General features: G+C 34.7%; 2 protein-coding genes across 2 annotated transcripts; one reads left to right on the top strand and one right to left on the bottom strand.

The window, feature by feature from the left end:
- Positions 1 to 1,297: 1,297 nt before the first annotated feature.
- On the bottom strand, positions 1,298 to 6,404 carry LOC144451438 (transmembrane protein 107-like). The gene is made up of 5 exons (XM_078142278.1): positions 6,030 to 6,404; positions 5,144 to 5,211; positions 4,551 to 4,651; positions 3,841 to 3,937; positions 1,298 to 3,425 (listed from the first exon to the last, which is right to left on the bottom strand). The coding sequence occupies exons 1-5, from the start codon at positions 6,114 to 6,116 to the stop codon at positions 3,359 to 3,361; spliced, it is 420 nt and encodes a 139-aa protein (XP_077998404.1). The 5' UTR covers positions 6,117 to 6,404; the 3' UTR covers positions 1,298 to 3,358.
- A 475-nt stretch (positions 6,405 to 6,879) lies between these two features.
- On the top strand, positions 6,880 to 24,944 carry LOC144451510 (coatomer subunit beta'-like). The gene is made up of 23 exons (XM_078142378.1): positions 6,880 to 6,925; positions 7,736 to 7,756; positions 8,551 to 8,667; positions 9,252 to 9,338; positions 10,052 to 10,178; positions 10,508 to 10,656; positions 11,329 to 11,475; positions 12,130 to 12,229; positions 13,156 to 13,298; positions 13,765 to 13,864; positions 14,385 to 14,484; positions 14,697 to 14,807; positions 15,490 to 15,578; positions 15,913 to 16,019; positions 16,705 to 16,848; positions 17,288 to 17,418; positions 17,732 to 17,939; positions 18,627 to 18,737; positions 18,961 to 19,175; positions 19,725 to 19,817; positions 20,557 to 20,734; positions 21,470 to 21,535; positions 22,083 to 24,944. Exons 1-23 carry the CDS (start codon positions 6,923 to 6,925, stop codon positions 22,320 to 22,322), a joined length of 2,787 nt encoding a protein of 928 aa, XP_077998504.1. The 5' UTR covers positions 6,880 to 6,922; the 3' UTR covers positions 22,323 to 24,944.
- The last annotated feature ends 1,530 nt before the right edge of the window (positions 24,945 to 26,474 follow it).

A 26,474-nucleotide genomic window follows, 5' to 3' on the forward strand; every position in this document is an offset into this window, starting at 1 on the left:
AATATGTTGAAAGCCTTCAGTTCATTGGCTGTACAAGTTTAGTATGTTGAAAGCCTACAGGTCATTGGTTGTACAAGTCAAGTGTGTTTCCCACAATTTGAATGTGTTGAAAGCCTTCAGTTCATTGGCTGTACAAGTTTACTGTGTTGAAAGCCTTCAATTCATTGGCTGTACGAGTTTACTGTGTTGAAAGCCTTCAGTTCATTGGCTGTACAAGTTTACTGTGTTGAAAGCCTTCAGTTCATTGGCTGTACAAGTTTACTGTGTTGAAAGCCTTCAATTCATTGGCTGTACAAATCTAGTGTGTTGAAAGCCTTCAGTCCATTGGCTGTACAAATCTAGTGTGTTGAAAGCCTTCAGTCCATTGGCTGTACAAATCTAGTGTGTTGAAAACCTTCAGTCCATTGGCTGTACAAATCTAGTGTGTTGAAAGCCTTCAGTCCATTGGTTGTACAAATCTAGTGTGTTGAAAGCCTTCAGTCCATTGGCTGTATAAGTGTATTATGAAAGCCTTCAGTTCATTGGCTGTACAATACTTATGGTGATAGTCATTGATTTTCTCATAAATGTATGGTAGAAGTTTTTGGATGGTTCATAAAAGAGGTGAAACATACAGCTGATAATAAACACAACTGTAATGTTTTTTAATAAGCATCAAATATGACTTTTTCTCAAATAATTTTTTACTATGCACAAATATCGTTATTCACTATTTTTCCTTATACCAGAGAGTAATTCTGAATAAAAGGTTTTGATATGATAAAACTATAAATAACTTAGTAGTCTAGACTTGTATACTTTTAATGCACTTATTGCCGTGTTCTCTCAATAATCATGTCTCTACAAATCTTTCAAGCGTGTACATTATTTAGACCATTTTAAAACCACATTTTGGAATATGCAGTCTTTTTGGAGAACACAAGCCGAGATACAAAACACAGGGTTATAATGCATTCTAGGTACAGTCTATTTTTTATTGATAATAATCAGGGGTGTTACTTTCTTTCTTTTTATTTTTGATGACTTATTGCACACTCAGTTTTTTGGTGTGATAGGTTAGTAATATATTGAGATGAAACTTGAGTGATATTTTTTTTTTCAAAGTGTGTAAATTAAAGACCGGACTTTGAATCTTTTTGGATGTTGGTTGATTAGAGATAGACAAAAACCACTAATGACTGTTATATGCTGCTGGTGATTTCAATAAAGCAAATAACAAATAAAATCAACATGTCCTCTCATCTCTACTCTTGATTTTTTATTTTATTTTATTTTATTTTATAATAGTCTAGATGCCAACCGTTTGTTGTCAATCTGACGATCTCACCACTCATGGCTAGTCAAATGGATATATGTAGAACATGCTGTGTTAAATTTTAAATTACCACCAACAGCTGTATTTAATCTAATTTGAACTTGATGGTGTTATCACATCCACATGTGAGATACACGTCAGACTACTAAAAAGATACTGATCTGAGCATCCACCCATGTGGAGGGTCTATGGTCTGAGCTTACACTTTAACTTGCACTTGCAGGTGGCGTGACAATGTATACTAATTTGCATATCATGATGATAATTCTCATGAATGAATTACCCAATTACAAATGCCTGTCAATGTGTGATGGATTACTACTGAAATGCACTGTTCACACTATTGTCAATGTATGATCAAGCTAGATTGCCACCTGATTAAATCCATTTGACTAGATGTGAGTGGCGAGATCTTCAGATTCAAAACACATGGATAGTATCTAGCCAAATTTTACAAAGAAATTCTTACATACATTTGTAATTTAGGTTTATCTACATACTATAAAAACTACAGTTGTCAATATCATACAAAGTTAGTCTTGGTATCAATAACTAGTTATAAACATTGTATAGAACAGTCTGTAAAAAATGAGAATATGGTTCTATATATTTACAATTCCCAGAGAGAAAACTAATTAATTACAAACTTAATACAAACCTCGAAATCCCCTTTGAATGCCACGTCAACTTGTAAGAAAGACATGTCTTGATATTTTGTACAATATTTGTTGTGAGTTCAACCCCAAATAATTAAAACCAGATGATCTTGCTCTATGATACACTAATCGCCTGGCTATGAGGTCACTAGTAGATACCTATTTGCCCAAAGGCTGTTATGTAGCAACTATTTTACTGAGGCTGAAAGCTGAGGGAAGTAGTTGCTACATATAGCATGAAGGGTAATACTGTATGATGTATTTTAGTGCCCAAATGAATGTTTTTTATCACATCACATTTTCAGTCCATAGTCAAAGCAAACTTCGGTGCTACATAAATATTGCCCAATGGAAAATAGGATGCTAGTGTTCTTATCACCAATTTAAGTATGTTTTTGTTCTAAATATTATGAAAGTACCATGAACATAATTACTACCAAACTTGACTCAGTAGAGAGACTACAGAGGTTTAATTAGGCAACACACTTTTTGATGTCCAGACTGGATTTTTGTTACAAACTACATAAAACAAAATACAGACACTGATAGCATGCAAGCATATGAAATAATACATTTGATCTCACAGTGAATACAAATCAACATCACTGTCCAATGATAGACAAGGAAATTGACACACAAATCAAGATAAAATATAACATGGCATGTGTGTGCCTGCTCCGAGTGTGTTTTATTTGTAATTCGTAACAAAAAACATGGTGTGGGAGTAAAAAATGTGTCGGTTAGTTGAAACTATAGTTTCTCTGGTTTGGAAGTGTCTATTCAAAATAAGTATAATTTAAAGCCAGGGTATGTGTGGCATATTTTTACTTTGTCATGACTTAACTTGGCCTTACAGAAGGATACATAAATATATAAAAGGTTCATCATATGACATCATTTTCTTGTGATTTAAATCAGATTACTTTTAGAAATAAAATGTTATCAAGTACAAGATATCAACATACATGTGAGTTTCTGCCTTCCTGATATCTTTTGTCACAAAAATAAACGGTAAAGTTCTGCAAATGATTTGATCAAAAACTTGATATGTTCATTTTAAGTACAAAACACACTAATACTTATAGTACCCAGTCTCTTTATCAAATTTGAATAATTTTTGTACAAAATATGATAATGATTTGAATCAAGAATTCAATTATTTCCACAAATAATTATTGCTTTTATTATTTCTTATCAGCCTATGAATAATTATTCTCAAAGTGGTTTGATTGTACAATATAATTTCAAAGACAATCGCATTCTTTTTCTCATTCTGCCTTGATGGAACGTACTGGAAGTACTGTACTATGATCAGGACAATCTCATCCCATACTTTTCCGGGCCAGCCTGGACGGAATGTTCTGGAAATACCGGAACTATGAAGATCTCATCCACTTCTTCCCAGTGCAAGCACACCAATCAGAACAACTATTTCAGTTAAAAATGGAAATGCACTGCAGAAAGACAAACAGACAAACAGACAGATCAATATAGTTTCATTGCTGAACAACAATCTCAGTTACAAATGGAAATGCACTGCAGAAAGACAAACAGACAAACAGACAGATCAATATAGTTTCATTGCAGAACGACAAATTAACAAACAAGTTTTATATCCTCACTCCAATTGCTTGTTGTTTCTATCTTTGGGGATACAACAACATAAATGCCAGCTGTAGTTACCAGTAATTCTATCTTCTCATGACCTGAGTTGACTGACCCTATATATTATTCAATCTGGCAAATAAAAAAGTTGATGCCCTCTATGGCAGGATCAGACAAATCTCACAATGCCACTGATAGTACGATTACAAACTCATAAACAAGTACCTGAGTGAAGTTTAGTCTGCCATTCTTAAAAACACTTACCTACAAAATCCAAAAATCCACCAGAATATGTGACATGGCCATTCTTCAAATAAATAGAATGACAATGATATTGCTCCACTGGCATGTGCTCCAATTGCTGGTGATATAACTTAAGGAAATATAAATGTGTGGCAAACATATATAATAAAAAGTCAACATTTTACTAAGAATTGTAAATTAACTTTCATTTCTGTTACATGATACATCCTACACTAGGTTGTAACCCCCCCCCCCCCCTCCACCAACAAACACACTGTGACACAACACCACTTTACTGTTTTACCCAAAGTTTCTGATCTGTAACTTCCTGTAAATATTTACACCAGGCACCACTAGAAATGTAGTTTGATCTTCTTTCAATTTCAACCCGAAATAAGATGTGTTGAGTAATTCCATCCTCACTGGCCTGAGCAAGGTTGACCGATGTGTGAGGGCGCCCTGTCACAGTGTACCTTACCCATGCATATCCCTCCCCAAATACTCACATACACAAACACACACTACCACCTGTTTAGAGCAAACTATATACCAGTATTGTCATCATATAATGACCAGTCCAGGTACCACTAGAAAGGTACTGTTTGATCTGATATTTCAATCTCACCCAAAAATAGCCATCATCCCCTGTCTCATTCTGCCCTCATCAGCCTGAATGGGGGAGACTGATGTGTGAGGGCGCCCTATTTTTCACCATACTTTGAAAAGGATACAAATCATATTCTGTGAATGAATAAACATTGATGTACCACTCATAAAACCAATAATTTCAATACCAAGGAAAGCAATGGTCAAGGAAAGTCCTACAATTAATCTGAAAAAAGTAAAGTACATAGAAAACTGTTATTAGGATATATATAAAGTTGGTCTCAGATTCAGATTCAGATTGGAGGACAATATCAGACTAGTCGTACACAATGTGTTTAGCCTCAGTTTCAGCCTCATATAGTCTCAGGTACAGGAAATCACTATGAAGCCAATGAAATCAGTCAAAGAAAAGAAATATGATTGAGAGTACAGGAAATGGTCCCAGACTAGTCTCATATTGTCCTCCAATCTAATTCTGATTCTAAAACTGAGACCAACTTTATACACATTAGGACAACTCATCTGTATGTGTCAAAGGTAAAATAACATGAAGTTATGATGATTCTTTCATTTTTCTACAATACGCCAAATTGTTACTTGAAAACATCTACGCAAAGTTTATTTACTGAGATCAATATTGAATATTTAAAACTTTATTTTTACGTTTTATGATCACTCAACAGACAGCCTTCTGTTACATCATATAGACATTACTTACTCTGTATCTCTTGCTGAGTATTCTCCTTCTGTATATGTATATGGTAGACAGGCTTTAACATTAGCATCCTGAAAATTGATATAAAGTAGGTTAATATGTAGTATCATCTGCACAATATCCTGTCATGGTTGTGTACATTTTTAATGTTAGGTAATTAGTAATCAATGGCATGATAGAATTCAGTTGCATGAGGATTTTGATTGATCTGTAGACTGTAAACTGATACTAGATCATCATCATCTATGGTATGTATACCTTCCCTTATATTATAATATAATACATGAACTATGAAAATGTAAAACTTCACATAATGTCCAAATCTTAATGATAATTTAAAAAAAATTGCAATAGGCTGAATGAATTGTTCCAGCAGAACCCATTGCCAAGGTTATCTAGTTTGAAATTTGAGTCCTTGGGATATGCGCTTCAATTCTTGATGTTGACAATATAATATATGAACACTTAGCATAATCATTCGTTACATGTAAATCACTCTGACACCGACAGTAGATAGTCACTCACAGGCATTTGTTTCCCGAGTTATGGCTCAGAATATTTGTATCAGAATACAATAAAATGATGATAATATCGTTAATATTGACGTATTAAACCAACACTATATGAAAGGGGTAAAATTACACTTGTTTCTGTGATCGCGCAGTTTCACTAAATGCGAAGGAAGACACTGTGTCTTCCTTCGCATTTAGTGAAACTGCGCGATCACAGAAACAAGTGTAATTTTACCCCTTTCATATAGTGTTGGTTTAATACGTCAATATTAACGATATTATCGTCATTTTATTGTATTCTGATACAAATATTCTGAGCCATAACTCGGGAAACAAATGCCTGTGTAGTCACTAGTATGAACTGAATTTGTACTTACCCTAGCCCATAGAATCGTTATCGCGATGACAAGATGGGCTATCATACTAAGGAAACGAGCTGGTAACAGTGAGTTGAGGTAAGCCATATTTTAACAATTTCTCGAGGTATTATTTACAAAATGTACTTCTATTAGTTCTAACAGTTAGTAACGGTTGGTTGCAGTGTACCTCCGTCCACTTGCACAACTTCGATGTTTTTATCCACTAATTGACCATCACACTACCAAACATGGATATAAAACTAACAACCTATACCCGTACTTGAATATAAGCCAAAATATATCAATAAAACAGGGCCGTCTTTATAAATCTGACACGAATTGTCGATATCCAGAACACATCATAAACAATGTTTCCCTTCGTCGCTGAGGAATTGAATATGGCGGCGTCAGTAGATTCTATTTTAAAACAGGAAAAGGGTTGGGTGATTGAACTTGGGGGAGCGATATAATATATTGACGATTATTTTTTAATTTAATTTATTGATTTCGTTATTATTTGATAATCAAATATTCACAACTTTCAATTTTTTTAAGATAGGATAAAATACGATGACAAATATCATATTGCTGTCAGCAAAAACACCCCCGTATGTAAAATGGTGAAAATTTTGGGGACTGTTTCGCCTAAAGTCTCGTAGGTTACTTCCGGGTGTCCGAGATATTTTGGCTCTTGGGTCTCTTGTTTGATTTTACAAAGCCAAACGAATTAAATGACGAAACATTGACTCAAATTTACGATACGGATAGGTGATCGACAACTATACTTTTTAAAAACAGTTTTATCACAAGTAATAAAAGTTTCGTGTGTGGCGAGATTCCGCGAGACTTTGCCACGTCTGTGTGTCTGTCACAGTACACGTCTTCACTCATATCCGGAAGGGACAAACATCATGGTAAGGAAAATCAAAAATATGGACATATTATTGTCATAATTGTGCTAAATTATATTTTCGAGTGATGTTTCTCCGTACACGAATGTATATACCGACGATCTCTCTGCACTTACCCTTTTCGACACCTTCTGGGGACGACAAGCCGACACTGTTGTACACTCTGGCTCTGCTGGCATACTACAGTGCTTCATTCAGTACATTGATTGAATCAGGGTTACAATGTGGACACTTTAAAAAAACAAAACCCCACCATTGAAACATTTTTCACCATGAATTCTAAGATCTTAATTTTGAATACAAATAATTATTCAAGTTGCAGTGAATCACTAAGTTACAGCTTGTATTGCAATGACTATGATTTACTTTGCCAGGACAACTTTAAATACAAGTAGTAATAGTATACAAAGTCATTTCACCTTGCCCTGCTGGAACAAAAATAATACATACTAACACCACACTATATTTTTATCCGCATTTTGAATACTGGCTTTAATCTTCCAACAAGGATCATGACAAATAGAATATATTCATTGTATATTCACCCTGAATTATTGAAATATAGCCTTTACCTTATTTTCCATTTATTGTTATATTCAAATATGAATTTATGATATTAAGATAATCTAGATGTATTTGTTCTAGTCTTTGCTGTGCACTGAAAATATAATATTAATTCTAAATGCAATTGAAACATATCAATTATTAGATAATACAGGTCTTCAAATTGTAAATGTACATGATTTTGTATTTTTTGAAAATTAATTTAATGTTCTATTTTTTTGTCCCATTTCTTTTCTTTCATGTTGACAGCCACTAAGACTAGATGTTAAGGTAAGTTATTCAAACTATAATTATCACATACATATTTTAATTATTTGTAATGACATGTTGCATGGTCTTTTGGGGAGTGGGTGTAAACATATATCTCCCCTCCAAGATCTATGGTGTAAGTAATAATAGGGTAGCAAGAACACCTGTTTGTACTATTATAAAAGGGTATCATTATTTGAAAAATTTTCACAAAAGATTTTCTGAAGAGTTTTGTATACAGCTGGTATTCAGTGACATCCAATGTTTTAGTGTGTATTGTTTTGGTGTTTTATCACTATGTACATCAATACTAAATCATTGTTAGGATTGTCTTTTCTTACTGGACACTAAGTCAGAACTCTTCCAATACAAATATTGTTCAGAATAGGAATTTTATTTATTTATTTATTTATTTATTTATTTATTTATTTATTTATTTATTTATTCATTGCATCCCTTTTGTATCATGCACTCACTTTAGTATGTTAGGAGCAGCAGTAGCAGAAATTAAAATACATACACTACTAAAAAAATTAGAGAAGATATGACTAGTATATAATCACATAGAGATTTTATTCATGTCCCTATCTATCTTAACCCTAACCTAAACTCCCAAGTCTGAATACATTGATATGTCTATTGTACAGTTTAGGATCCTGTAAATGGGACTTGCTCCCATTGGCCTTCCATTAAATAAATAAATAAATAAATAAATAAAAAAGTCTATCCACTGTTCTGCATTCTTGCCTTGTTATACAATGTGTATTATTTACATGAATGTCAAATGTTAATTTTTTTTATAATTTGATTTTCAGCGTAAATTGTCAGCACGGTCTGACCGTGTCAAGTGTGTAGATCTACATCCAACTGAACCATGGATGTTAGCTAGTTTGTACAATGGTAATGTACATGTATGGAATCATGAGTCACAGGTAAATACTCACTTCAACAATTTTACACATATTTTTTTTGGTATTACTTAATATACCAATTTGTGAATTGTTACAACTTACAAGATAACACTAGAGAATTTACCCACTTTGTAAGTTTGTAGTTTGGATATGTCAGACCTCTCTTGTACTCCTATGGTACAAACAAATCCATCCAAAATGATAGTGATTTATGGCTCATGGATTTTGATTGGATTTGAATGACGCCCACCTCGCTATACTTATAGTCTTCAAAAATACAAAGAAATAAGAGATATATGGATGTTATTGCTTATTGCTTATACAGTGTTGGACGTACAGAGGGTTGGACACAATTTGTGATGGATTCAAAATGCTGTTACAGTATGAATTGAAATATAACAAGTGATGACTTGCATAGTGCCAGAATTCACATACAAATGTACATTGTGACTGGTGTGTTAAAAGTGTACACTTCCACAAGTGAAGTAAACTTGGAGACTAACTTTGAAACCAATACTTCTAGTCTATCAACATCTTCATTCTTTATTTTGTCAAATCAGCTGTAATTTTTTTAAAGTATTTACTGTTTTGTGTGTGATTTACAGACCTTAGTGAAGTCTTTTGAAGTATGTGATCTACCTGTGAGAGCTGCCAGATTTGTAGCCAGAAAGAACTGGATTGTAACTGGATCAGTAAGTACATTGATCATATATACTGTAAACTTAGATATTTTTGCCACTAGAAACTTTTGCAATTTTACAGTCTTCAGCTCGTTCTCAAAGACCAATTTCCTCTAATTATCAGATTGGTGCATTGTGTTCATGTACAAGAAGGCATAGTAGTCACTACTTCTTTTTGTGTTTTTGTTTTCCAGCGAAATAAGTGAAAGTAAGTCTAGCAAAAATTTCCAGGTTTAAAATAGTCTGTTATCATGTCTACAGTACAAGTTTGAATGTGTAATCTGTTCTGATATTCATAACCTCCAAGTTGAAAGAAACTACCAATGCCACTGATGTTGTCTGGACTCCCCCCCCCCCCCCCCCTCCCATAAGTAACCATCGCCAAAAAAACCCCAATGCTATAGTATAGTATTCAGTTTTCTTGCTATCACAATCTTTAAAGTTAGTAAACAATGACATTTCTACGTCTTTGTAAGTCATGCCTCATCATCTACCAACCAAGTATGCTGCAGTCACTAAAATACATGCATGGTGTAGCGTAAAAGCCTTCAAATTCTATAGAAATACAGTTCAACAGAACATTATACTAGAAACCCAATATTAATTTTATGTATAAGTTTCTTGATAACACTCCAATGTTGATGATTGTCTAAAGAATGCTGTTCCACTCTGTATCTTCACTCCCTTTTGTAAGACTAAACCATAACATTGTTTAACTATTGCAGGATGACATGCAGATCCGAGTGTACAATTATAACACCCTGGAAAGAGTTCATTCATTTGAAGCTCACTCTGACTACCTACGTAGTATTGCTGTACATCCAACACAACCTTATATCTTAACTAGTAGTGGTAAGTTTAGCTAGCTGTACATCCAACACAAATTGATATGTTGAAAAAGATTGTTAGAGGCCACCTAACAACACCTCTTACTTCTGCGGACAGATTTCAAATCCTGGTCTGGGTTTTGATTAGAATTTGTTACACTGTAAGTAAATAGAGTGTCTGACTGTATTGAACAACAGAGATTTTCCACAGGAACTTTGTTTTCCTCGTGCATTAACACTGGGCCTATTAGGGTCAGCACTCTCAGGACTTCTTTGAAGACAAGTTAAAAAACATAAAGGGCCATTCTTGGCAAATAGAGATTAGTAACATAATGTATGTATATTTATCTTTAGATGACATGTTAATCAAGTTATGGGATTGGGAGAAGAAATGGCAATGTAGTCAAGTGTTTGAAGGTCATACACATTATGTTATGCAAATTGTTATTAACCCTAAAGACAACAATACATTTGCCAGTGCTTCCTTGGATAGAACTGTCAAGGTAAGTCACAACATACACACTCCATTTCAAAGAACTGTCAAGGTAAGTCACAACATACACTCCATTTCAAACTACCATTCATCAGCTCTGCTTGATACAACCATGCAGAAACTAATGCACATGCTACCCTTTCAGATAGCAAAATTGAATGAATACACTTTCTTGCTACATTTTTCTAAATGAAATGAACTAACATGCCACCGTACTGATATCAAATGCAGACATCAAAACATTGCTACATGCATGTCTGTGTCATCGTTGCAGTATGTTGAAATGGTTTATTTCATTTAGACAAAATGTAACAGGAAATTGCATCAATGGTCTGTAATTTCCACAAACACTAAAATCCCACAACATGTGAGTGCAAGTGTGGCCTATGCATGGTATTTACTTGTGGTGTTGTTATCAGTCATACTTTTATGAGCATAGCTAGTGAAAGTACAGTAGCAAACACCACAAGTATGTATATAATACTCCTATAGTATCCACACTGGCACCTATGCATTCTATAGCTCTGTTATTTTTACATATGATTATCGAAAACAGCAAATTTTGCAAAAAAATACTATTTGTTGCAGTTGCTTGATTTTATGTACATGTACCAATGCTGTGCTAATTTGCATACATAAAAAAAATATCCAACTTGTAGTGATTATGCTTTGGTTTATTTAGGTATGGCAGCTTGGTTCTAATGCACCAAACTTTACACTAGAAGGCCATGAAAAAGGAGTGAATTGTGTTGACTACTACAGTGGTGGTGATAAACCATATCTGATATCTGGAGCTGATGATAGAATAAGTAAAGTATGGGACTATCAAGTAAGTACTGTAGTAAACTTAATCACACCACATACACTGTTATTGGTCTGATCAAATCACATGATCTGTTACTGTGAACACTCATTGGTCTGATCAAATCACTTGATCTCTTACTGTGAACACTGTCATTGGTCCGAGCAAATCTCATGATCTGTTACTGTGAACACTGTCATTGGTCCGATCAAATCACATGATCTGTTACTGTGTTTACATAGGTTTTAGCTGCAAGATTACTATTGATATACATTATAAATAGTCTGTTTCCCACTGATGTTTTAGAACCATTGACCAAATCAATTCTGCTCAAAAATTGACATTGTTTACCAACCATGTGCTCTTTACCAAAATGTTTATAATGCCATACAGCTCAGATGTCATCATTACTAGTAAAAGCATCAGTATGAGTGTAAAATATGCAATATGATTTCAGCCTTCTCACTGACTTGTGTTATTAATTATTTGACAGTCAGAATTGAATCTCTGAAATTCTATGTTCTTGTAATCATGTAGAATGCATACCTATTACTTTCAAATATGTGATGCATTTGCAATATATTTTGGAATTCATAAAAAATTTGATGATGTTTGACTTGTTCTTGACATGTGCTAATATGTATAATATGAACTACAAGTTTGTTATCTGTTTTACTATAGAACAAGACATGTGTACAGACATTGGAAGGACATGCACAAAATGTAGCATGTGTTGCATTTCATCCAGAATTGCCAATCATTCTAACTGGGTCTGAAGATGGTAAGTAACGTTGTAATTGTTCATAAAACTTTGCAAAGAGTGTAGTCAGAGAAACTGGGGCAGGGTCTTACATAAGGTTTGAGTGTTTAATATTGAGGTATCTTGTTTCCTATATTACAGTGTTATGACAAAACAGTGTAATGTTGTGGTTTAGGAACATCAGCCTGGGTAGCACAGTTTGTAGTGCATTCTATTCTAGTGTTCAGGAGGTCATGGGTTTGAGTCCTGGACCAGCTACACTTTTGTCCTTGTCAGTTTAGTAATCCTTAGATTTTTTCACTGAAGAGCTCAGAGACTGATAGCACTTTCAAAGTTGCCAGTGTGATACCAGGAAACGATTTTCTTGGGTCAAGTGGTTGTATTAGTACAGTGTGTTTGCTAAAGTTTGGGAACCCTGGTAACAGAATTTGGGAAATACGGTAAAATTTGCGTAATTTCAAATACATTGTACCAGGATTTGGGTGAGGAATCCCAGTAAAATGACAGAGGAACTTAGGTAGATTTTACCTACTTACCACCCTTAACAGAAACACTGGTAAGGAACCCTGGTAAAATAACTGGGGACCTCGGATAGATTTTAGCTATTTACTGCCCTTAACAAAAACACTGGTAAATAACCCTGGTAACATGACTGGGGAACTCAGGTAGATTTTACCTACAGGTAGCTCAGGTATATTTTACCCGCTTACAATCCTTAACAAAAACACAATGATGCCATTTTTGTGTAAAGTGAAGTGGTTTGGAATATGATGTTCATATTATTAAGAGGGTGTACAAAAATTAAAAGACAGTTTGGTACCCAAGTTACTTCACAACATTGTACGTATACATTAAAATGTTTAAGGGAGAACACTGATGTATACATTACAATGTAAAAAATTGACAAGCAAGTTCATATTGTATATCATGTTTATCTTCTGTATTAGGTACTGTAAGGATCTGGCATGCTAACACATATCGTCTAGAGACTACTCTAAATTATGGATTGGAACGTGTCTGGACTGTGGCTTGCTTACGTGGATCTAACAACGTAGCACTTGGCTATGATGAGGGCAGTATAATGGTCAAAGTAAGTCTGGACATAGCTGTTTATTGGACTTTTAGATTTAGATTTTCAAGACAACAAAATTAGATATTGCAGAACAATACTTGAACCAGTCCTCCAAGACAGTAACAGTTTAAAATTTTCATTTTAAAAGTGTGTTTTATAAGTCATGACAATCATTTTATCAGTTTGACTCTTCATTCTCTTGTTTCTACTTCTTAGGCCACTGTCTTTCTTTTCTTCATATTCTAAAACAGTTTAGGCCAAATGATCAAGAACTCCTGACCATATCTTGACCAGTTCCTTCAAAAGTGTTGAATAATTCTTGTGTTTGTCTGGTATTCAGTTCTTGCATTGGTCATGAAGTGATAGCCACATTAATGAATACTTCTGGTAAAATTACCTTACCAAATGTACAAATATGCAACAAATAAACATGTACTTGGTTCAAAATATTTGTAACTGATTGTATTTTCTATGTGGTTGATAGCTTGGTCGTGAAGAACCAGCCATGTCCATGGATAGCAGTGGTAAAATTATCTGGGCTAAACATGCTGAAATACAACAGGCAAATCTGAAAACAGTAGCCGGTAAGTACACATGATTTAGTAACAGTAAACTTGGGTTCACCTTTGAAGGATCTAATCAGCTTTGTCTATGAAACCAAGGAGTAATATTATTTGACAGAGACAAACATAAAGAGCCAAATAACTTTAATTTAAGAATAATTGCTTAGGATACCAGAAAAACATTTAATTTTGTAAAGTGTATATCTGAAATGTAAATATATGATATAGGTAAAAATGATTTTCAAACATTATCAAGAGAAACATTAATAACAAAAATTTTAAAAGTCAGATGATAGCATCCATTGTAATTTTTACATCTAGTGATGCTTTTATTTAGGGTGATTAGAAATTGCTTTTTATAATGTTGAGACATACAAACGTACAAGTAGTACTAGAAATAATTACATAATGAGATTTTGGCAAGCTGTAATTTATTTATCAAATACTGTGTTGTTTGTTTGTTTGTAATACCATTTCATTTTGAATTGGAAATTGAGCATCTTTTGCAGTACTAATTGACTTTGCTTTCAACTTTATACAGAATTGGAAGTAAAAGATGGTGAACGTCTACCATTGGCTGTCAAAGATATGGGAAGTTGTGAAATTTATCCACAGACAATTTCACATAATCCAAATGGAAGGTCAGTCTGGCTAAATTGTCAGTTGTCTCTACTTTCTGTTGGACATCTTTTATGAGATATTTGCTAAACAAGTCTTGATGTTGATAGTTTGTCCAAAGTGATTTGGTACTCTTCAATAAATTACAATTTACTATATTACAAAGGTCAGACGTAATGACTTGTTGTGTCACTGACTATAAAATCATCATCAAATATTTTTGTCTTAAATCCAGGTTTGTAGTGGTATGTGGAGATGGAGAATATATTATCTATACAGCCATGGCTTTAAGAAATAAAGCTTTTGGATCAGCACAAGAATTTGTCTGGGCACAAGACTCTAATGAGTAAGTTATACGTTATGGGTCATCTTGTGTATGTAGTGGTACAGTACAAGACTCTAATGAGTAAGTTATGGATCATCTTGTAGTGGTACAATACTATAATATACTATATTAAAAAAGATCTAAACTAGATGTTATGACATTAAACAATCGATGCAGATCATTTTTTTGTCCTAAATTTTTGTGCTGGGAATTGCTCCTACCAATACTTCTATTTTAAGCAGATGAATACACACACACACACACACACACACACACACACACACACACACACACACACACACACACACACACACACACACACACACACACACACACACACACACACACACACACACACACACACAATCATACATTTCGACAGAAATTCATTCAGGTTTGGGACTACCTGACAGGACTATGTAGCACACGCCATGTCATGTCACTGTGGAACTGGCAAAGCTTTCCCAGCCAGTCCACCACAGTCTATGCGAGAGTCATCCATGCCCAGCAAGATAGCACCTGATTCACTAAAAGTGATTTATATATAGAATGACACGTGACAACATAGCCAGCTAAAATAATTGCATTGTTTAAATCTATATGAAGTCTAAATTTCATCACCCTTCTTGTCACCTCCACCCCTCAACACAGTTACACTATGATGATTAATGTGTATTGTCATTTGTTTTCACTTCCACCATAGATATGCAGTCAGAGAAGGATCATCCACAGTCAAACTCTTCAGAAGTTTCAAAGAAAGAAAGAGTTTTAAACCAGACTTTGGAACTGAAGGTAACAATCACTTTTACTCAGATCAATATAGCTAGAAATCTACCATGTATATGTGTTAGTACAAAGACTCTAGAGGCTATCCGTGGCTTTGAATTTGAAGATCTCTTTCACCACGTCTAGAGGGATGAGAAATCATGAACCAAAAGTTGTTGATGCAATAAGTAAACTCCAACTGTTAGAAGAAAGTAAAAGTGTATTAAGTAGCATCCTGATATGACAAATGTATCATATATGGATATTATGTAATGTTTCTGTTATCAGCTGATATGTATGTATTTCAAGTATTGGTGAGAGTGTGTTATACTGATATTTGTATATGATTGATATATTACAGGTATTTATGGTGGATATTTGTTGGGTGTACGTTCAGCAAGTGGATTGGCTTTCTATGACTGGGAAAATAATGAGTTAGTGAGAAGAATAGAGATTGCACCAAAAGTGGTAAGTTGTGATATATTTTTAGTAAAAGCATTGAATGAGTGGGTGGGTGGGTGGGTGAAAGGGAGGGAGGGAGGGAGGGAGAGAGAGAGACAGACAGACAGACAGACAGACAGACAGACAGACAGACAGACAGACAGACAGACAGACAGAGAGTGAGTGAGTGAGTGAGTGAGTGAGTGAGTGAGTGAGTGAGTGAGTGAGTGAGTGAGTGAGTGAGTGAGTGAGTGAGTGAGTGAGTGAGTGAGTGAGTGAGTGAGTGAGTGAGTGAGTGAGTGAGTGAGAGCGAGCAAGTGTGAGTGATTTAGAGAATGTGAGTGAGTGACTGAGTAAGTAAGTAAGTAAGTGTGAGTGATTGAGAGAATGTGAAAGTGCGAGTGAGTGAGAGAGGGCGTGAATGAGAGTGAGTGAGTGCATGTTTGTGCTTAATCACTCACTCAATGAAGTACAATGTTAGGATCTAAGTACATGTTGGATTGAATGAGCATGGAAAAAATGAATGAATGGATGAATACATGTGAGTTTGTGTGACTATAAATCTGTGTTATGTGCATTGTGTAAAGTTTGTGTCTTCTCACTCTTCATGTTAATCTTTCTGTCTAAACAAAGTATATTCATTCTTAATTCATAAACAGAAAATATAGATAAATTAAAGGAATAACTGAATGTGTACATGTTTATATTTCAGATCTACTGGTCAGACAGCGGTGAGTTAGTGGCTATCACAACTGAAGATTCTTTCTATATTCTCAAATACAATGCTGAAGCTGTGACTAAAGCCCAGGAAACTAATGAAGGTATTACAGAAGATGGTGTAGAAGATGCATTTGAGGTGAGACTATATGTCTTTGGTATCATGTGAATGCAAAATAATGTCATTGTATCTTGTATCAATGGTTTTCATTTCCAACATTGAAGAACGTTAAAGTCAAGTAAGACGCCAATTGTTGATTTTACTGAAAGTTTGGTGTAAGATTTATTGAAAGGTCAATTGACATCACTGCTACACTATAATTGTAGACTGGGTATGTGTTGTATGTTCTCATTTCTATTTGGACACTGCACATATCTCTAGCCTTGAATCATGTACAGTTAACACAGAGAATGTTTGCCAGAAAATTGTACATAACATGTACATTTACAGCTAAAACAGGGAGTGTTTGCCTTGTCGCTGCAACATGCCAATTCTAATATTTATGTCTAACAGTGTGAATTCCAAGATTACTAGATGTGAATGTACATCTAATGTTGTTCTTACATTATCTTGTTAGGTTGTCGGTGAAATCCAAGAAATTGTCAAGACTGGTCTTTGGGTTGGAGACTGTTTTATCTATACCAACTCTGTCAATAGATTGAATTATTATGTTGGTGGAGAAATTGTCACGATATCGCATATGGATAGGTGAGGACAAGAATTATAAAATATATAATAATTTATCATTTTGATAGAGACATTTTTATGATTTACAATATTCAATAAATACATAAATAGATGAAAGTCGTAGGAGAATATATCATTAATGATTACAAGAATCACTAGGACAGTAAAATGTAGTTACTTTGGAATGGTAAATTGGAAACAAATGCAATCTTTCAATCCATCTACTACAGACCTTTATCACGTAATTAGTCAGTGTTAATTTTTCTCTCAGAAGTGATGGAAGAATGAAAGTCATATGTTTCTTAACTTATTGACATTTTGTATTCATTTTCAGAGTGATGTATTTACTTGGATACATTCCCCGTGATAATCGTTTGTATCTCGGAGACAAAGAACTCAATGTTATTAGTTTTGAACTGTTGCTATCAGTCCTAGAGTACCAAACTGCCGTCATGAGAAGAGATTTTGAAACAGCAGACAAAGTACTACCCACAATTCCAAAGGAACAGAGAACAAGGGTGGCACATTTCCTAGAAAAACAGGTATGTTGATCTATACTGAGTTTAAATGAAGTATAGCCAGAAATGCTTTGTAATAATTATAATCATTATTTAGGCAAGATAGTTCTTTAAACATCAGTGCCTCTCTCCCAAGAAGTCCAGTGACAGCTGCCCCTGATGGGTTCTGTGTTTATGCAGGAGGAACTGGAATGCTAGGTGAAAACCTGTGTTGTTAGGTAGAGTCAAATTAAATGACACACTTTTTAAAAATTAATACAGCGTGGCAAATTTAATCACACCCTGACCAAGGCTGAAAATGTAACTGCAGTGAAAAGATGCAAATGGTTTACCCACTCTATTACCGTAGTTACTAGATATCTTAGATGAAGTAAAGAGTAGATGGATGGTATTGTTGGAAGTAGGCCTAGTCCTTCATAGGATCCACCTCTGTCTGGTGTCCATCAAAATATTTCACTCTTTAACCCCTTCAAAACTGAAAACATTCCCGCCAAATTGTTTGGACAAAATTCTTGTTTTATGTAAGTTTTTGGCATATATCAACTTCATTTTAGACTGGAAATAAAGAAATGTTACTTCCTAATAAAGTAATATTATTGTAATTATGAAAATATTCATATAAATTGGGTCCCCATATTATTGAAAACTCATCTCTAGTCATGAAAGGGTTAACTTGCTATTTCATAATTTCTTGATTTTTTTACCTATTAGGGTTTCAAGCCTCAAGCACTTGCAGTATCTACAGATCCAGAACATCGATTTGAATTAGCATTACAACTTGGTGAACTCAAAATTTCCTATGATATCGCCAAGGAAGCAGAGGTAAGCTACTGTTGCTATGGTAACAACTATGATGTGACATGCCATGAAAGTTTTATTTCTGCCATTGACTTGCCAACAAACTTAGTTTGTTTTCATTCTTTTTATTAATCTGACTAGTCATTTGTTTGTATATTATCACTGCTTTGTCTTAGAAAGAAAAATATGGTAGAGTTTTGACCTTGGAAATTGACCTTAATGTGAACTTTGACCTTTGTTATTTCAGAGTGAAGAGAAATGGAAACAATTAGCTGAATTGGCAACCTCTAAATGTGAATTCAAGTTGGCTTCTGAATGTCTTCACCAAGCTCAAGATTATGGTGGCCTGTTGCTACTGGCAACATGTTCTGGTGATGTTGGCATGGTAGAGAAGCTTGGTGAGGCATCACAACATGAAGACAAAAACAATGTAGCATTCCTATCCTACTTTCTCATGGGACAGTAAGTCACAGTTTTATCATTTCAGAACGATAGGAAGATTCTTGTAAAATCAGCAGATGAGAATAAAAATATTTTGAATCTTCAACTAGTTTTATACCTCAGCAGCTTTTCTCAAGAAAATTAATTTTAATGGTGTAGGAATAGAATCATAGCAACCCCACATAGCAACCACACATAGCAACCACACATAGCAACCACACATGAAATGCGAGTAGAATATTTAACATCCAGAAAATGTCTTTGATGATGAACGATATCTTTCTATTCTAGGAAGTACTCACTTTCAATCAAAGCTTTAAGCACTAAATGAATTCTACAACTTTTTTTTGAGTCTTGATGCTTTAGAAGGTCTCTTTTGATTCATGTATAGATAAGTTGATTGATTGGTTTATGGATGGATGGATGGATGGAGAGATTGATTGATTAATTGATTGATTGATTGATTAATTGATTGATTGATCATTTGATCGAGCAATCATTTGATTGGTTGATGGATTGATTGATTGATAATGTTATTGATTATTGTGTTTTATCCCTTGTTATTTACAGGACTGAGAAATGTCTGGATCTGTTATGTGAAACAGGGCGACTACCAGAGGCTGCTTTCCTGGCAAGAACCTACATGCCAAGCAAAGTTTCAGAGTATGTATCACACAATTTAGTTCTAGGCAAATTGAAAAATAAAACCTCTCTCCTAAAGGTTCCCAGTTACAATGTACTCCCTGGATTCAGAATATACTAGACATTTTATTTATTATTTGGTATTAACCAAGTTTGAGTATTTATCAGATGTTTATATTTTAGAATTTATTTTTTATTTTATTTTATTTAAACTTTATTTAAAGAGGGTTAAAAATCATACAGATAACCTGGTTAGCTAAAAGCTAGTCTTCTCCAGGGCCCTCGAAAGACAATAAAACAGGATAAGTTAAAACACACACAGAAATACATATAAGACAAATACAATATACAATATGCAGGAATCATAAACAAATTAAATACAATATGCAGGAAACAATGAAACTCATTTAAAATATGCTTCTATAAAATTTGTCTTAAAAACACTAAAAGATGGTGAACTCCGAACTTTTTCAGTAAGCTTATTAAAATTGATTGCACCAGCATGTCTTAATGCTCTGGATGTTGACATTAATTTGTTTGTGGGGACATATAGGACATTGTTTTGGCTGCTGAGTCTGGTATTGCGGGATGATACATTATTTATCCTTGTAAACATGTCTGAAATATATTGAGGTGTCAGAATGTCAGTCATTCATATTCAGTATGGAATTTTAGTCAAATAAAGTCAAACATTGTTTTTCAATTGATGGACAATCGTAACTCTCAAATACTGACTTGAGTTAATTATTATTTCTTACAGAATTGTAAAGTTGTGGAGAGAAAGTTTAGCAAAGACCAACAAGAAAGCTGCTGACTCATTAGCTGATCCAACAGAATATGAGAATTTATTTGTTGGTTTGAAAGAAGCATTCGTTGCTGAACAATATCTAAAGAAAGTACAAAAAGTTTTACCTGCAGCAGCATATCCACATGCACCGGTATGTAACAAGTTATCATGGGGGAAAATTGTGTCTCTCTGTCTGTCCTTATCTCTGTGTATATATCTGTCTATGTCTCTATGTCTCTGTCTCTCTGTCTCTCTCTGTCTCTCTCTGTCTCTCTCTCTGTCTCTCTCTCTGTCTCTCTCTCTCTCTCTCTCTCTCTCTCTCTCTCTCTCTCTCTCCCTCTCTCTCTCTCTCTCTCTCTCTCTCTCTATCTCTCTCTTTCTCTCTCTCTCTCTCTCTCTCTCTCTCTGTGTGTGTCTCTCTCTCTCTTTCTCGCTCTTTGTCTTCGTCTCTCTGTCTGTCTGTCTCTGTCGTGAGTCTGTCAGTATCTATGTGTGTGCTCTCTCTACATGTATATGTCGATGTTTGTGTCGATGGATGGATTAATGTGTCTGTGTCTGCCTTTCCAATGCTAGGTAGATGGATATGTGTTTGATATGTGTGTTTTGGAGGGTATGCATGAATGTATGTGAGGAGTTTGTATAGACAATTGTATTAATGTATGTAATGATTATGTTATGTGTAGCATGACATATTCATCTGTCGTCATTCTCCACTGCCAGTTTTTGATGCACTATACTACTGTACCCTGAAGGAGACCTCCTGTGTGAGGTTGAAACATTGGTAATAAAGTTTATGTTTAGTGAACAGAAAGTAACAAATCAGTGTGTGTGTATGTCTTTGTGAAAATGGCATGACTTAGATGTGATTCTGATTTGATTCCCATAGAATACATATGATCGTAATGTGTTTGAAGAAATGCAACAAGCAGCAGACCAAGGTGACTTTACACCGGTAAGTCAATGTTAAGTTGAGTGTAAAATGATTCAGTATATATACACAGTCTGCTATGTGTAGAGCTGAGTTTATTAATCTAACATTCTATAACATGTTCACCTTGGCACTGGAGTGGATTGCACTATCAACACACAAACAAACAAACACACACACACACACACACACATATGCACACACACAGACACACACACACAGACATACACACACACATGCACACACACCCACACACACACGCACACACACCCACACACACACATGCACACACGCACATGCATGCATGCATGCATACGTGCACACTCATACACACACACTCATACACGCACACACACAACAATTAAATACAAGTTGTTTTCAAGACAATCTAAATTTCAGATAAAGTGTGTTGAAAAATTGAAAACAAGTGGGCAATGTGTTGTTTTGAAAAAAATGAACGATCTCATTTGTTTTTAAAAATTGAACACAATTTGAGATGAATTGTTTTGATAATCAGCACACATTCAAGATAAAAAGCTAACCATAAATCCGTCATTCTGTGTTTTCATAGAATGAAGAAGTAGCAAATAAAGAGGAGGAGGAGGAGGATGAAGAAGAGGAGAATGTTGCCAAGGAAACCATTTCATTATCACCTGCTAAGAGACTGGAAGAAAATCTTGAAAAGGATGACGAGAATTTAGAAAATAAAGATTTTGATTTTGACTTAGATAAAGATATTGAAAATTTGAATTTAGATGAAAATATTGACACAAATGACGTGAATTTAGATGAAGATCTTTTAGAAGATTAGGAGCAGTGTAAAACAAAAACAAATATTTGTAAATGTGAGGTTGAAAGTTAGTTTGTAAGGTACACCATGTCACATTGTCAAGGGCGCCCTCACACATCGACCAACTCCTTCCCTGTGAGTGATAGCTGATAGTGTGGCATGAACTTTGTGTCCTACAGACTAGTAGAAAGTTTATAAATCACACATGTCAGTATTTGGTAAAAGTCTCAGTGGCTGTAACTTTTAGCAGTTTTTGTCATATCTGTGTTTTGTAAAATGACATACTTGCCTTGTACTTTGTACTTTATCACAATGCAGTCATGCTCTTAAATACAACTTGTAAGCTTATGACACTATATTACTACCAAACGAGAGTGAACATAGACTTCCAATTAGGCAACACATCGATTTGTACACCTCATGTTTTTTGCTATGAATGACGCAAACAAAATACAGACAATGATAGTGTGCACTCACATGAAATGTTACACATAAAGGGATTTATAGTATCCACGGATACCTTATCCCTCAACTGAACTGAACTGAACACGAAATACAGACACTTATAGTGTACATGTTTTCTCACTGTGAATAGAGTTCACATACGTGCACACTATCAGTGCCGTACTTTATGTAATTCAAACAAAAAGTGTTGTGTGAGACATAAAAAAACAGTGTGCTGCGTAATTGAAACTCTACAGTCATTCTGGTTTGGTAGTACTTTGCTGTGGAAAACAGTTATGATGTGTATATAAACGTAGTTGATACTCAAACTAGTGCGGTATCATTTTTTCTCAACATGACGTGACATGATGTTAACACTGAAAACCCAGGGTTTGAATCCAACAGACTTGAATAACTACCGGTACTATCTTAACAGTGTCTGGGATTAGTGCAGGACCAACTGTCTTTATTACTGTTTGACTGTTTTCTTACATTGGCCTTTATTAGTGTTTAACTGCATTTTTAGACCATTGTCTGTGATATGATGATTAGAAAGCTTTAAAGTTACATCTACTGAGTTTTAGTGAATGGGTCATGTAATGCATATTTATCTAACTGACACATTAGGTGATTTACTCTGTACATACTTTATATCAACAGTTCTACTTATATTCAATGCTAGAACATACACATCAATCATCATTTTCATTCTTTATGCATAACGCTTGAGTTTGATCAAAACAGACATACAGCGAAACACACAGAATAGTGTCTATTGGATGGTGGAATACTAAAATTATCTGCCATGTATAGGGGTACTACTATGGAAACCATGCTATCAGAACAGTAAGATAAACACAAAATAAAACTATTGTTGCAACATGGTGATAAAATAATACTCACATTAGGGGGGTGTCTCTGATAGCAAGTTTTTCTAAAGTTGCTGCACAATAAATCTCATTCAGTGTTAACACTATCTTGATTACAGGGTGATTATATCCACATAACCAAGTCATTGCAATCATCGACTTGTGTAATCTACCACACAACAGTAATAATTTGTATTCATCTTAGTTTGTTGATAGCTTGGTTTCCATAGTAATATCTGATGATATTGATATTCAGTGTCTTACAAATTTTCATAAATATCCCTTATCAGTCTTTGAATTTGTGGTTATCTGGAAATAACTGATACTTCTTTTGGTTTGTCTTTGTAATAAATTGTAATTACAAATATTACCATTGGGATGGTAAAACTGGTGTAAGTTCTCCTTTTGAAAATTATCAAAGATTGGCAATTTGTGATAGAATCTAGACTGAGATAAATTCCGATTACAAGAATTTGTAAAAGAAATCTCCAAATTTGATGACAATATGTCATTAAACACACTCTTTCATGGCAACACTGTCTTGTACCCTTTTATGGCCGTGCTATGTTTGTACCCTTTTATGGTAATGCAAATGCTTTGCCTATTACCCTTTTATGTCAACACTGTCTTGTACCCCTTTATGGTTATGCTATGTTTGTACCCTTTTATGGTAATGCAAATGCTTTGCCTATTACCCTTTATTGTTATGTTTACCCCATTGTAGCCCTACTATGTTTGTACCCTTTTATGGTAAAATCTACATATTTTGTCTATTACCCTTTTATGGTAATGCTGTTGTGTACCTCATTAAAGCCATGCTATGTCTGTACCCTTTTGTGGTAAATAAATGCCTTGTGCATTACCCTTTTATGGCAATGTTGTCTGAATAAGTTCTCCATTGCCACCAAGAACTGTGCTGTGTCAACCATGTTTTATTTTCTGACTATTTATTTGGGAAGACATTTATATTTTATAGTAGATAGTAGAGTAATGGTGATACTAAGATACTAAACTTCTATTAATAAACACATGTGATAATCACAGTACTCTATACTCCACCAATTATCAGACATTATACTCTTTTTTTTCATAGATTTTATTGCAAGAACATCCTGGTGATTAGACATCTCTGTTAGGGTAAATCGGGCAAGCTAGTAATGTTGTCATGGAAACAAATCTTTCATTGGGCAAATTATGTACATGTGTATTTTTCTTATACTTGCTGAAAGAAGCCATACAGATGTGGATTGTCATGTTACCATGGTGATATAGATATTTCATGTTGCCATGGAATTTATTTAAATGGCAATAAAAGGAATACAATACTAAATTCATCTATTTCAGTGACTGTATGTGTGTGTGTGACAAACACTGTAGACAGACAAATAGACATAATCACAGTGCAATAGTGTCACTGCATCTCTCTCTCTCTCTCTCTCTCTCTCTCTCTCTCTCTCTTTCTCTCATCCTTCTCTTCTACCATTTATGTAATGAAAATTAAAAACAAAACAGCAGAACTACTTCCATGTTGTCACTTATTTTAATAATATTTGCACGTAAAGTCAAGTGTACGAAAGTCAAAACCTTTACATGTAAAGAAACAAAAAACATGTATGATAAGCCCGGGACAATAAGCACAATGACAAAAGCAAATACATAATGATAATTACGATGAATGTATAATTTCATGATTTCAGATATGCTTTGAAATCGATTTCCGTGCCTATAACGTTCACCGTGTAAACACGTTGATACACACTATAGTATAATGTATTATATTGATACACTGAGTATGGAGTGCAGCAGAGCATGAGGTTGGTGCAATATCTGCGTGCTAACCCGACTCGAGTTCATTAAACAGCTTACACCATGTTCGCACCAATCACGAATTTACAAACATATATTATTAAGGATAAAATGATTTCTTGGTCCAATATTATTGTTAAATGCAGCTGAATAACACCTTCAAAATGATGAATCCTCACCCGACTGAACGTGTTGGAAAGTTTAGGGTTATTGAATGGACAGAGCAAACACACCTGTGTGTGGTCACAAATTTAAGGATGTGTACACAAATTAGCAAGTTATTGCGCGCAACAGGCCAGCGATTGGTCAATCGTTTCAACTAATATCTGGCAACTTGTGGAACACGTGTTTCGATCAGTTTTGTCATTCCGCGTCCGGGATTTGATTTTGATGTGAGATGACAGCCATGCCATGGGTACTATACGTTGTGGGACGTTTGTAGGTAGTTATCTTGTTTGGCGGCTTCTCCATGATTTCGGGAACAGACTGGTGAGTAAAATGTAATCCTGGTGTTCTCTAAATGCTTACGTCATCTTCATTGTTCGTCTTTGTCCACAAAACTTTAGACAGGTGTGGACACCGGCTCTACATGCCTCAAAATCTTACGTGATTTCACAGACCACTGGATTATCACGTGCACTATCGCCCCTTTAATAAGTCTGTTTGATAGCCACGGTCATTTTCTACGCCATTTCAGTGCAGATATGTAGTGCACGTTTTTAAAAATTTATATCATACTTGCATTTTTTGTCTCATAAAATGTTTTCTCCATTTATCAGCTTCTCGAATTGTGAAAACCTCCAAAAATTATCGGCAAGTTAGGGACATTATTTACCGTTATTCTGTCATTGTTGTTTAGGTGTACAGCCATATATTTTATAATTGTCAAGCCGATTCATATTTGGCACTATCTTTATATTTTTGACCTGCAGAAAGACCGAATTTGATCAGTATATTCTCTCCCGTTGCTCTAGATAAGGTATCAGCTAGTGTAGGCATTGAAGTACCAGTTGTAATAGTTTGAAACTAGTCACAATAGTTGTTGCGTTGGGTT

Source organism: Glandiceps talaboti, chromosome 21 (assembly GCF_964340395.1).
Source record: "Glandiceps talaboti chromosome 21, keGlaTala1.1, whole genome shotgun sequence".
Classification (NCBI taxonomy): Eukaryota; Metazoa; Hemichordata; class Enteropneusta; family Spengelidae; genus Glandiceps; species Glandiceps talaboti.

Coding starts and splice junctions, on each gene's coding strand:
- LOC144451438 (XM_078142278.1), bottom strand. CDS start 6,116: ATGGCTTACCTCAACTCACTGTTACCAGCTCGTTTCCTTAGTATGATA. Junction 4,652..5,143: donor TACTCAGCAAGAGATACAGA/GTAAGTAATGTC, acceptor TACTTTTTTCAG/ATTAATTGTAGGACTTTCCT. Junction 3,938..4,550: donor TCATTCACAGAATATGATTT/GTATCCTTTTCA, acceptor TTATATCACCAG/CAATTGGAGCACATGCCAGT.
- LOC144451510 (XM_078142378.1), top strand. Junction 17,940..18,626: donor CACATTTCCTAGAAAAACAG/GTATGTTGATCT, acceptor TTTACCTATTAG/GGTTTCAAGCCTCAAGCACT. Junction 18,738..18,960: donor ATATCGCCAAGGAAGCAGAG/GTAAGCTACTGT, acceptor TTGTTATTTCAG/AGTGAAGAGAAATGGAAACA.